This window comes from Lycorma delicatula, chromosome 9, assembly GCF_047948215.1.
Source record: "Lycorma delicatula isolate Av1 chromosome 9, ASM4794821v1, whole genome shotgun sequence".
NCBI classification, from domain to species: domain Eukaryota; kingdom Metazoa; phylum Arthropoda; class Insecta; order Hemiptera; family Fulgoridae; genus Lycorma; species Lycorma delicatula.
In genome coordinates, this window is record NC_134463.1 from 92,539,498 (window position 1) to 92,553,760 (window position 14,263).

At 31.0% G+C, this 14,263-nt stretch overlaps 1 protein-coding gene across 3 annotated transcripts in view; it reads right to left on the bottom strand.

The window, feature by feature from the left end:
• Positions 1 to 14,263, bottom strand: part of Vps16A (vacuolar protein sorting 16) — a 70,120-nt gene that overhangs the window by 12,272 nt on the left and 43,585 nt on the right. For all 3 annotated transcript variants that reach the window (XM_075375329.1, XM_075375328.1, XM_075375330.1), the window contains exons 13-15: positions 11,697 to 11,858; positions 9,594 to 9,743; positions 6,528 to 6,775 (exon numbers count right to left, since the gene is read on the bottom strand). In XM_075375329.1, the coding sequence (XP_075231444.1) occupies positions 6,528 to 6,775; positions 9,594 to 9,743; positions 11,697 to 11,858 (560 nt within the window). The remainder of the gene's footprint in view (positions 1 to 6,527; positions 6,776 to 9,593; positions 9,744 to 11,696; positions 11,859 to 14,263) is intronic.

Here is a 14,263-nt window from a genome sequence, read left to right on the forward strand (position 1 = left end):
TAATTTACTAAACTGATTGTGATTAAGTCCACATCCGTGAATATAATTTAAAATTTTAGTAACATAATTTAAAACATGTCCGATATTTAGAACGTTGGAGCATAATGTTTGTTGATGAATAATACAATGAAAGTGTTGAAGAGAATTATTATTTGTTCTGTGCACTTTTCTTTTACTTGTGTAATAACTCTTTTAATAAGACCAGTCATAGTAGAAGCACCATCAATTGCAAGAGAAACTAGTTTTTGTAATGATAAATTATATTTATTCAGAACATTCATCATTGCGTTAAAAATATCAACCCTGGTAGCTGTATCATGCACTGGAATAACCCCCAGAAGCTCTTCACTTACTTTCAGGTTCACATCACATCCACGGATTACAACAACTAGTTGAGCTTTATCTAGTACATCTGTGCTTTTGTCAATTCAAATGGAATAAATATCAAAAATTTCAAATGTTAGAATTATTGATTTTAGTTAATTACGCAAATTTTCAGCTATATTATCAATTCTGCTAGCAATGATATTTCTTGTTAAGCTTACATTTTTGAATTTTTAACAATTTTCTGGCACAATACTTCCACTGCATGTATCATGCATTCAATAACAGATTCCCCTTCAGTGAATGGTTTCGACTTTGTTACAACTAAATGTGACATCAAATAGATTGTTTTTACAGCAACTGTATTATCTTCAATAGGTTTGGCAAATATGCTTTGTTGTTTTTGAAGTATCAACCTTAATTCTGACAATTTATCTTCACAAAGCTTCCCTACATATATGTCATAATTTTCTTTATGAATTGTGTCATAGTGTCTTTTAATAATACCACTTTGGAGTTTCTACATATAAAACATAAAATTTTACTTTTTCCTTGAATACAAAAGTACTGTAATTCCCAATTTTGTGTGATGCTCTTCTTCAATTGACTGCTATCTGCTCTAACTTATGCATTGTTTTAATAAATTGTCAATTAAATACTAAACAAAAACAGTACTCTTTTAAACCAGATGAAAATTGTTATGTGCAAACTAGACTAAAATGCAGCATTCGTACAATGACTGCTAACGAATAGCTTCCGACTCTATGGCATTTTGTGACTCATTGTTATGCGTAAAGTATAACTCTTCTAAGTTAAGAAAGCGTAAACACATGGATGCACTGGCGTAAACTCGACTGGGAGTGGCATGTGAAGTGGTTTAAGGCAATGCTAGTATGGTAGGGAGGATAGTGTGATGCATTCAAGGACTGAGTAGAAGCGGGAATTCAGTTGCCTTCTTGCATTCATGTAGTTAGTTAATCCACTGTCTACTGTACTGATTGTACCGGCGTTTACAAACAGTATTTTGCAATACTATTTTTTTATAAATAGTTTTTCAAAACTAATTTTGTTTGATTAAGGAAGTTTTACTTAAAATTTTAATTGAAGATTCCAGTGTTGTCAAAAGTTAAATAAACGTATTGGTTATGAATCTTGGTGGGCCGCAGAACAGTTCCCAGTGAGCTGTGTGTTTCAACATGCTTGCAATAAAGAACCTCCAACACGAACAGGTAAAGTTCATTCATTTAAGAAACCCCTAATAAAAACAAGCATATAGTTCTCGACTCCCCATTTTTTAAGGATGTTTAGAATGCCACGTCTCCAGGCCATATTGTATGCCTTCCTGATATCAAAGAAGATAGCGATGAGGCACTGGCGAAGTAGGAAAGCGCTTTGAATAGCTGCTTCCAGTGACACTAAATGATTAATGGAAGATTGTCCTTGGTAGAAACCACTCTGTTATGGAGATAAAAGGCCATGTCTCTCTAAGTACCATGTAAGCCTGCGATTCACCATTCTCTCCATCATTTTGTATAAAATGCTGTCAAGGAAATAGGGCAGTAGCTTGATGGGTATGCTTTGTCTTTACCAGGTCTAAGTACTAGTACACAATGGCTTCTGAGCAGATAGGTGAGAAGACTTATGTTGATAATAAACCATTATAAATACTTAACAGGTGTTGTAGCGCCGAACTGAGAAGGTGTGACAGCATACCGAGACGATTTTGAGTGGTCCAGGGGTGGTATCATGTGAGTTTTTTAGTGTTTGTAACAACTCATTGAATGCAAATGGAGCATTTAATTCACTGGCCGAATCACCAATGTTTGTCGATAATACTTCCATCTGTATCTTGTACCTTTCAAATTCATTAGTGTATAATAAAGTGATACACCAAACAGAAACAATATGCCAACTTATTTGTCACTGCAGAAGGTGATGAAGTGTTCTTGTTCATGAATGTGTTCGAGAATAGATTGTTTCAATAATCTGCAAATTGCACGAATCTTCTTCCACACAGAGAAAGAGGCAAGTTGATAGGGGTGTTGCACCATCGTCATACTGTGATGGGAGGGCTTTATGGTAAACCGTTCCAATCTTTTTTGTCAACAATCCATCTCTGTTCTTTTGTTCATCTCGCAGTCAACACCAAAAGATATAATAATTGGCCTGTGGTCACTGCCCAGAAATTCCTCACTAACAGACCAAAGATGAGGGAGTAAACTGGTGAGCATAAGGAGAGGTCGATGTTGGACAATATAAGAGACGATAACGACATAAATGTGAATGATCTATCACTCAGTAAATAGAAGTCTACGTCTTGTCTCACTCTGTTTATGATATTTCCTTGAAAGAAGTAGAATAGTGAGCTCCATGAAATATGGTGGGCATTAAAATCTCCTACTATTTACAATGGCGATGGAATCTGTGTGAGAAGATTTGATATGTCCAAAATATTGAACTCAGAGTTCAGTGGGAGATATGATTCAAAAGTATCCGGGATTTTTACACCAACAGCAGGAAAAATGGTAGGTAGTGGTATTCTTGTAGCCGACACCTCATTCCGCATGAAAATAGCAACTCCACCACTTTCTCTACTGCCTACAAGACAGTCATATCTCTCATAGAAATAGCCTCTGAATGTTACTGCATCTTGTTGTAGAAGGTGCATTTCTTGGAAGCACATTATTAATGGTTCATATGCAAGCATCAATACTCTTAAATCTTCAGCGCGGGACGGAAGAACTTTAATGTTCCACTGAATAATGCTCATAGATAAAGGTAGTTATAGATACAAAATTACAGATAAAATAAATAAAAAAATTAGTTGTAGGTAATCTGGTTTTTCTTTTTAAAATTTTTGATTTTGATTATAAAAAGACTTCAGTGACCTGGGATCAGATGGTTCCTCAACCATTTTGTCCAGTATATGAGGTGATAGAGGGGGAGATTTTGAAAAATGGGAAGTTGCAGACAACATCCCGGGGGTGGTTGTGTGACCTCCCTTTACAGAGAGTTTATTAGATGGCTTACCGCCAGCTGCATTTACTCCTGCCCGTACAGGTAAAACTTTGGGGACAGAAATTTTAAGAGGGAACAAGTGTTAGTTTCACTAGCTGCAACTACCAACTTCTTATTAACCTTTGTTAGTTCAGAAATAGTTACAGTAAGTGAAGTACTTGATCAGCTGATCAGATATTATCTTTTAAGCTTTTTCAGTTCATTGCAGTTACAGCACTGTTGGTTACCTGCATTTTCAGGGGCTTCACTTGATGTAGTGGTGACAAAAGACACATCTGGTTTAACCAGGTTACAAGAGTTCAGTATCTTTTTATATTCTCTTTGTGAGCACCTGGGAAAGAAAGCTTTTGCTCGATACAGATTTTTAGGATTGCCTTCTCTTTTTTAAAAGTTGGGCTATCTTGTGAGCGAGCTGAACGTGTTCTCCCACAGCTAGCACATTTTTCTTCCTCCTGGCAGTTAGTGTCGTTGTGACCTTCTTTGGGACATCAAGCGCAAATTATAGTTTTTGAACAAGATGTTGTAGTATGGCCACACCCTTGACATTAGAAATATTGTTGTGGGTTGGGGATGTACGGTTGTACTCGAACCGACAGGTAACCTACTGTAATCTTCTCTTGTGGTATCAGAAGATTAAATGTTAATATAAGGGAAGGTGTAGTTTCTTTCACTTCGTTCTTTGCTATTTCGTTATTCATTTTACCTCTACAACTTCCTGGGGACCAAGCTCATCAGGTATTTTAGTGGTTATGTCCATCTACAGAAGGTCACGACAAAAAAATTACTGCGCAGCTGGTATTTAGACTATTGTGGCATACTGCATTTACGTTTATGCCAGTCATATTGTTGAGACATAACAGAGATTGACTTTGTTCATCATTAAAAGTTTCAATCAGAATCGTTCTGTCTCGTAATTTTCTGATGTTTTCAAGGAAACTAACAACTTTGTTAATCACCAAAGGTGAGATCTTATGAAGTGATACCTACCTACCTTCCTGATTATTTTGCAGAACTATATACCTGATGTTTTTATATTGTAGGTGAGATCTGTCACAATTCAACCTATCTTCTACAGTAAAGTTTTCCTTGTCAGACAATGCTGAGAGAGGCCTCTTCACAAGACTAATGTTAGTGGTTTTTCCAGATGGACCACAACCATCATAAGATTTGAGGACTTGAAATTTCGGTCCCATGAGAACTGGGGAAATAAAGGACTACCTCTGCAAAGCCCACACATGCAGAGGCTAGAGCTAAATACAATGGGTTCATCCAGGTGCCCAGAGAACATCGTTCAAGACTAATTTCATAGAGCCATTCACCTATCTGCATGATAGTTGCCACCTTGGGTTACGGTTGCGTTTCATAAGATGTCGCAACACCACCAAGTGTAAATGTAAGAAGAAACTGTGTAAAATGTTGTTATATAAGTGTATATATTATAATTTGTATATATTGTAAAGTATTATGTGGCTCAGTGTGTAATGGGAAGAAAAAAGTTGCTGAGGCTAGGGCCGTGGGGATGCCAACCCCCAAAATCTTAAAGAATAAGACATGCCGTTAGGGTTCATGTACACTGGTTTGACAAAAAACAAAGTGTGATGCCTAAGGAAAGAAAATCTTTGCTGCCTGCAGACGGTTTGAAATTTGCGACCAAATTTTTACCCCTAGTGGTTAAATTTGTGTCAATGGCTTCTAGACAATGCTGGAAAGATAAATTCAATTATATTTACTGATGAAGCCACTTTTATGAGGAACGGAGTCTTCAGTTCTAAAAATTGTCATTTATGTAGTGAAGACAATCCACATGGTACTGTGGAAACTACTTTCCAGCATAGATTTCACATTAATGGTTTGGCATTATTTATGAGAAAATTCTGGGACTATTTGTTTTCAATGAAAATATTATGGGAGATGCATATATTCATTTCTTGAAAAATAATTTGTTGGCTTTTTTGGAGGATGCACCTTTACAAAACTAGATTGCAAATAATTTTACAGCACAAAGATGCAATGCCGCATTTTTCTTTAGTAACTAGAAATCACTTGAATGCTAATTTTTTAAACTGGATTGGATGTGGTTGACCAATCAATTGGCCACTATCACCTGATTTAAGGGCAATAGATTACTTCAATTGGGGCCATATGAAAATGACAGTATACCAACAAAAAGTTAATATTAAAGAAGAGTTACTCATTAAAATATGAAATGCTATTGAATTTATATGAAACAATCCTGAGCTGAAATACAAAGCCCCCAGAAATATTTTACATTGGACAGAGTGCTGGGTATATTGTGAGGGAATTTTGAACAATTACTGTAACTGAGGTTTGTTATTCTGTTATCATTTATCACTTCATGTACTTATTTTTTTGTTTAGCTATATTAAGAACAATATTTATTAGATACAAAAAAAAAAAAAAAAATAGTACAATTTTCTGTCTATTTTGCTTCAATTAAAAACTGATTTTTAAAAGTTTTTATTTACTTTTCATTGGCTGTATCTATATTACTTTTCTCAGAATTAAATTCTCTACTAGTTTTGTTATTAAATTTTCTGCATTTATTAGTCATTTAACAAAGCTATTGTACTACAAACCTAAAAGAAACTTGTTTTTTGCCACTGAATTTTGTGTTTTATATAAGATATCTTAAAAACTACTCTCTCCCTTTTTCTGTTTAGCCTCTGCAACCACCGTAAGGTATTATTTCAGAGAATAAATGAAAATGGCAAGTATGAATGTAAATGAAGTTTAGTCTTGTACGGTCTCAGGTAAACCATTCCTGAGATGAGTAGTTAATTGAAATCAAATCACCAAAGAAAACTGGTAACCATGATCTTAAATACTACTGGAGTTACAGCTCTGGGACCTGTTTTATCCTATGTTCTAGCTCAAATTACATAAGAAACCACCAACTTTACTCTTTAATTTTGGTCCCAAAAATTACAGTAGGGCTTCTTTTTATTAGAACAGCTGAAATCTAGATGAAATCTTACTAGCCGTAACTCGAAAACAAAGTGTTTCCAGACCTCTGTTTATTTGAATTTTTTTCATTATTTTCACCAATGGAATATGTCGTGAAAGTTTCTCAGTTTTTCATGGGATACTCTGTATAACAATTTTATCATTAACATCCAAATAAAATTTAATCTGTTTATAAACCAAAAAGAAACTAAAATAATTACCTACGATCAGGAACCTTATACTCTGATCGTAATTTATCAGCCAACTTATATTCTTTCATCATTAGAAGTAATTTAATTGTATCGTGTAGTGATTTATCAAGAAAATCTCGATGATATTTTTCTTCAAGAGTTCTTTGATATCTTCTTAATTTTAACTGTTCATCGCAAAATGAAGCATTCAATTCATTTTTAGCTCTTTTATAACTTTCATGAGCTGCAACAAGGGATGCTTCTCTCAAACCACCACTCTGAAAACAAATAAAAATTATTTCTATTATATTAGCTTATATCACCTACTGATATTGCAAACTACTACTGTTAATTATCATTTAACTAATTACACTAGTCAACAAGAGTTTTATTACACACATAATTTTCATTTATTCTTATGCATTTTTTGATGTTGAATCCCAATATGACCTCAAACATTTTCCTACTGGCATCATTTTTTTTTATTCTCACTTGTATAAAATGAAAATTGTTAAAAACAATTTACTTTATCTATTAAAACTATACACTTGTAAAAAATTGTAGCGAGTTAATGTTTATGTTAATAATGAAATATGAATGCTTCCAGATAATTATAAATGAACCAAATTTATAAATGTCTTATAAATGATCATTTATAAATGAATGCTAGATCGTGGATACTGGTGTTCTTTGGTGGTTGGGTTTTAATTAACCAAACATCTCAGTAATGGTTGACCTGCGACTGTACAAGACTACACTTTGTTTACATTCATACATATCCTCATTAATCCTCTGAAGTAATATCTTATGGTGGTTCCATAGGCTAAACAGAAAAAAAAGAGAGATATTTATAAATGACAGAGTAGAATAATCTAGAGGACCAGTGTGATTATTAATATGGTATTACATTATATAATGACATCGTTACCAAGTTTCCTATGACTCATTTCTCTAGTAATAACAATTTTATCAAAATAATATGATTTAATTAATAACCTTTATCAATGACATCATGACACAGTTATTTATATCACTGTTTTTATTGTAATAATCCAGACTAGTGAATCAGTTTTTTCTTTCATGTGAATAGAATCACATGTCTGGTCTATTGTGTATTACTCTTATTTTGTTTGTGTAGATGTATTTTGTTTTTGTTGTGCTTCATACTTTTTCTTGTGTGTACTGCTAGTAATTAATGTAAAAATGTCACATAGTTGTAATAATTATCTAACAATTTTTGTGATGTATGTGATAAATTAACTTTTAAATCTTAAAGAAGAAATATTACTTCTTGATGATGAAGAAGGCTATGGTGATTTAGAAAGTAATGAAGAAGAAGAGGATCCAGATTTCAAAAATCACAATGAACCTCTTAAAATTACTCAAGAAAAACTTGATGATCTTAGGCTTGTGACCTAAATTTGGGTAAAATGTAATCAAGAATTACTGGCTTCAAGTTTAAAAGGCTGAAATCTCCTTTCAGGCTGAAATAAGTTTTTAAAAAAGATAAATTTTCGTGTAAGGAATAATGACAAATTTCAGTGTCTGTTCTCCTTACGATAGTACAGTGTACTAAATGATGTAAATTTTTTATTACATTTACTAGGACAGCATCACAATCCTATCAAATACAGATTGTTATAGATTCTTCTAAAACAAATTTTGAAAGCCGTCCTCCTTCACAACTGAAATGAGAAACCATCAATTTCTCTTGCATATGCAGCACAAACAAGGGAGACATATGACAATAATTATTTTTACTGTCAATGATGCAATATGAAAAACATTCTTGGCACATTTGCGAGTAGGTGTTTATTAGGAATGCAGCTCAGTTCTACTAAATACTGTTGTTTCTTATGAAAGTGGGGCTGTAAAAACAGGAAAACCCACTGCATTAAAAAAGACTGAACAGAGAGAGAAAGAAACAATCACAGCTGGTCAGAAAAATGTCATTTGTCAAGCTCTTGTGAAGCCAAAAGTATATATCTTATACCTTTACAAATAAAATTTTGATGAAAAATTGGGCAAAGCATAGGATTGTAGCGGAGAATGTTTCTTAAACCTTAAGAAAGAACCTTAAGTGAAAGACAAAGCAACGGAGACCATGAATACGCTTTCTGAAAATGACTTCCAACACTGCTTTGACAAATGGAAAATTTGCATGAAGCAATGTAGGTATTGTGGAGGGGAGTATATTGAATGGGATAATGTTAAAATTGTGAAAAATAAAAAATAAAGGTTTTTATAGCATTAATCCAGTTTTTTAGCCACATCTCATACATATGAGGTATGTCTTGGCATAGCTGAGAACTGTGTAGAATTAATGAATGAATTTCTTGAAGACTATAAAAAAACTGGGATGCAATATGTCTAAAAATATACTTAGACTTTTTCCCCACCTAAACTTTGAAATGTAACTGATGAAAATGGTGAGTATTTACACCAAGATATATCAATGATGGAAACACGCTACCAGGGAAAACACAACCTGAATCTGCTTGAGAATTATCGCTGGAGACTGGAAAGGGGCAATCCAGAATCTGAATGCAGGAGAAAACTAAAGAAAAGTGGATATTAGACAAGATAGTATCATATTAAAGGTTATATAATTCATTAAAAAATTATATTTTCTTTAAATCCAAGTTAATAAAAAATCCTCTCTCAATTTGATTTTGGTTAGCAGATTAGAAATGACAACAAAAATACTATAAGGCTAATCTTAAAGGATGTATGTAACAGTAGAAACATTTTTCTTTATAGACTAGTGTTATTAATATGATGCAAAAGTGTATTATAAATATACCTTACCAACCTGAATTTCTGTAGTAAACCCCCATTCAGTCCCAAGTTTCCTTTTTTTGATATATTTATTAATACAAATGGTTACATTAAAAGTGCAAAATTTCTATATAAATTTTAATGTTATTAATATTAATAAGAATATTCTACAGATAAAATAAAATTATTAATTATATATTAAAAATAAAATGGCCATTTTTATGCATCTTAAAAATGTACAAAATACATTATTGTATTACTGATGTTAATAATAAAACTATAAATGCATAAATGAAACTAAAGAGAGGAGTTTGATACCTTAGGATCATAGCAGTCATGAATGAAGCATGCGGCTAATGCATTATGGTCATCTTCTTGTGTAAGAACATCACGAAGAGTTTCACGATTATGTTCTCTACAGTATTTTAAATAGAGTGCCTGAGCCATTTTAATATTTCTAATTTCCATCTGTTAACATAAGTTAGAATTAATTACATGAAGTAAACCATAAATACACATAATTACAACAAACAAACACACACACATGCAAATGCACGTAAACACACACACCAAATAAATAAGCCCAGATTAAATGATAAAACTAAAGAAGATCTCATGTTATATAACCAATGTAATATTGAATGTTACAGGCAATAAATTCATTACATCTTGTCAGCTATTATGCCTCAATTTTTTAAAGTTATACTGTAAGAGTGGGTAAATAGTTTTCAAATAGACAAACAAAGTAATAATCAAAGTGATAAAGGTTGTGAAGAAAGAAGGCTGTTAATATAAACTTAAACGGAAAGATAAACAAGTCGTTTCGTACTGAGGAAATTTGGTAACCTAGAAAGGACTATGTAGAGGACATAGGAGGCTGAATGTATATAACAGCTTTTAAAAGGTGAAAGCATGAAGGATTTTGGCTGAACCAAGAGATTTGCCAAGTGCTTGTGTAAATGTTATTGTATAAATCTGAATTGCACTTTGTCAAAACAAGGAAAAGAGTACTTGGATGTAGGAAGTGAAATAAACAAACAAAATAAGAAATGAAGTGTTGAGAAGAATCTGAATAAAATGACAGAAAAAAAAACATTTTGGTTGAGGTACATCCTAAGTAGAAATTGTCTTCAGCAAAGGATAACAAAAGAAAATAGCATGAAATGCTTACAGACATTAGGAAGAAAAATTGAGATCCTTGATATAAAATATATAAAAAATTCACTAAAAAGGATGAAGATTCTACCCTACTTTGAATCAGTGTAATTTTTCATATTTCTTTTTAAATACACTTTCTCTTGGCTAGATATGACATACTGAAATATAATATCTGAAAGCATACCGGAATTTTCTTTAAAACAATGAGTGGATATGAAGTAGTTACATATCTTGCTGAAGACTGGGCTGGGGAGGGGGTTACTGTAGTGGAAACAAGCAAAAATTCCTCAGTCCACTCTACCTTTGATACTATAAACCTACCCTACTCCCATTTGGTGCAACAAATTAGAACCAGTCACATTCCCTCCCTCTGTAGAAATAAAATTGTCATATCTCGTACTCATAGACATATCCTCAAACAATTTCCAAGATAAACTTGATGTACAATTCATTATGAGGGCTTACTTCATCTGCAATAATTAAGATATTAAGATCTGTTTTTAAAATTTCTATAAATTAATTTACCTAATTATTTTATATATGCTTTTTAAAACACTTTTAAATTTTTAAACTGGTCAATCCAATTAAATTTCTTTCCTAAAAAGAAATTTCATAAAGATTTTCTTTTAAGAAGATTTAGGTCATTACTTAGCAAAAATGTCTTAATATTTATCTTAAAAATATTTGAAATTAATGTATTTAAAAAAAATTTCCAAATATTGATTTTTAAGTAAAATGTCTTAAATATATCATAACAGTAGATTTATAATTAAATGTAATAAACTTCTAAAAAACTGATATTTCTAGATTATTTTATTTTATGAAATTATCAATGATAATATTAAATCAAACCATGAATATAAGATAATTTTTTTTTCTATTTTAAATTAGAATGTTAAATAGATAATTTAAATTCAAGAATATAAATCTAATCTCAGTAATCTGGCCTATTTGGAACTATACACAAGCCAGAGTCAAAAAGCCAGACTACTGGGTGAAGAATTTTCTAAACACAAAGAAATTCATAAAAATATGACTACAACTACTTTCTTGATTCAGTGACAAAATATGAAAGTATCCTTTCCCCAGGATATGAAAATAAATATTAAGATAAAAAAAAGACAAAAAGTATAAGATCATTGGGATATGGCAGGTTAAATGAAAGACTAATGAATGATTGGACTACAAAAATTTAATTATATATCTTATAATAATACTTCAATTATAAATATAAAATTAAAAAAAAGTTATAAGAAAATATACCTGGAATTTTCCTAGAGGCATGTTATCACGTAGATGTAACAATACAGTATAAACTAAATCAGTGTTGCCACTTTTAATTGCTTTTTCAAGAGCAACTTTTTCTTGACCAAGTCGTACCAACATAGGTACTTGTAATGAAGCTCTCTGTTCGTGATCCAACAACTGCAACAAATGCATGATCAATATGTAAATCAGAATGCTTTATCTAATTTATAAAAAACAAAGTATAATAGAAAATAATGTTTACTGTCTACTTTTTTTTGTTTTTATAAAAATTTTATTAGGCCATATAACAAAACATTAGTTCAGTTGTATGGTTCACCAGATTTACACCATCCTAAAGAAATTCCTTTAAATAAAGCTTAAAAATTAAAGTACATCTAAAATATGTTTAATTCAATTTAATTGAAAGTAATAATAATATAATTAAGATTTGAGCCAACAGCATCAAATAACTGCTGATTAGTGATTTAATTGACCATTTACTTAACCAAAAAATTAACATAATTGATAAATATGTAAAATAATAAAATAGAAAAGTATAGGTATAGAGTAGGAGAAAATATAAAATGATTGGGTTCTGGCTAAAAAAATATATTGTAACAATCAAAGCTAAATGTTTTTACTTGTAAAACATTGGGGACATCTCAATTACACTCACGGAAACTAAAGCATGTTAAACATAGATGTTGCATCAACAGATTAGTATACTTTAGTTACCTGGTATCCAGACTTTATTGAAATTAAACAATAGAGAAAGTGGTGTTTTTATCTTGTTTAAATTTAACAAACTAATTAACAAATTATGCTCTTTTAGACAAAAATCTCAAAAGCATTGCAACAAAATGACTTAAGAAAGGGCAATGTCATTCACTATATAGTCCACTTGCACCAAAGAGATGGGCTGTATTACCAATAATGCAATGGGTAGGCAGTGGGGAAGGATATAATGTCAGACTGCCCATTAAAGTAAAATATATACAAATCAGCATAATGCAGAAGAAATGTCTTAACTGAATTTTTCATATCTAGTTATTCAATTTAAACATATTTTCTTCTTAATTTTTGATTATTAACATACTTTCATTAATTCAGTTTATTTTTATTAATTTTTTTAAAAACATCTCTTATAATTTCTACCTTTTAGAATTCTTTTGAAAAACTTAATAAAACCATTTTTTTGTTTTTTACTATTGCTACAGAATGTAATAATAATATGATGGAAGAATTATTAACTTAAGTAAAAAAAAAAAAAATGTTTTAAGGGATAAGGGTTGCATAGGTATACTTTGTAGTTGCTTTTCTACACAACAATCATGTATAATCTACCAATTATTGTAAAATCATATGGTATGAAATAATCCACCTGCTGATATTTAATGATTCATGGGTGACTGTAAGAAAAATACACATGAAATATATTATAATTAATAGTACACTAGAAAAAAGGCCCACTGCAAAAATTTTATTAACATCTTATGTTTCAGTACACATGACTTTGTTAAATGTTTTTGCCAACTGTAACTAAATAAGTCATGAATTTAGCATAATAAAAACAACAAAATCTTTTACAATGAAAAGCTTCAAAATCCTGAAAATTTTTAGCTGTTTTTTGAGTTGCGATTTTTTAACACAATGTTTTCCTTTTTACTTCCTTTTACGAAGTAAAGGAAGTACTGTGATCACGAAAATTTTGGTTTTCAGATTTCAATGGAAATATCCATTTTAACTAGTTTCTGCATGATGTCTGTACATACATACATATGTATCTCATATAACTCAAAAAAAAATTAACCGTAGGATGTTGAAATTTTGGATTTAGGACTGTTGTAACATCTAGTTGTGCACCTCTCCTTTTGATTGCAATAGATTGTACCAAAAGTGTCCAAACGAGACCAAAATCCAAAAAATTTAGATTTTTGACTTTTTCTTAATTGCAGCAACATGTCCTCATTGAGAACTTTTCAACAATATATCATAAGTGGTACTTATTTTCACTGGTTGCAGAGTTATAGCCAAATAAAAGTTTATTTAATGTAATATTTGGATCTTACAAGAGGAAGACACATCTGTTCAAATCCAACTCCATCTCCTTTTTTTAACTTTTTTTTTTTTTAATTTAAATACATTGATTTATTAATATTTATTAACCTCTGATTGTAAAAAAAATTACAATAAATAATAATTCAATAGTAACAATATAAAAAAAGTATGAAAAAATATCAGAAGTTAAAATAAAATTTTATGTACTTTCATAAAAAAAAAAAAAAAAATGTATACATGTAATTTAATAGGTGTACAAGGAAGTCATGTGATGTCAAAATCAGACTTTTTATCCCCAAAACAAATATAATCGTTCAAATCATTTAGATTCACTTAATCAAGAAGTGTTTCATTCAAAATAAGAATGTGAGCACATAAAGCAAACAAACCAATGCACCATGCTTCTTGATATTAACAATTATTAAAAAAAATAAAGAAATACAAAAGTAACAGAGTTAGGTCATACTAAAAATTATTAAATTTCAGTTAAAAATTAAAAATAACTATTGAAAAGTAAGAAAAAA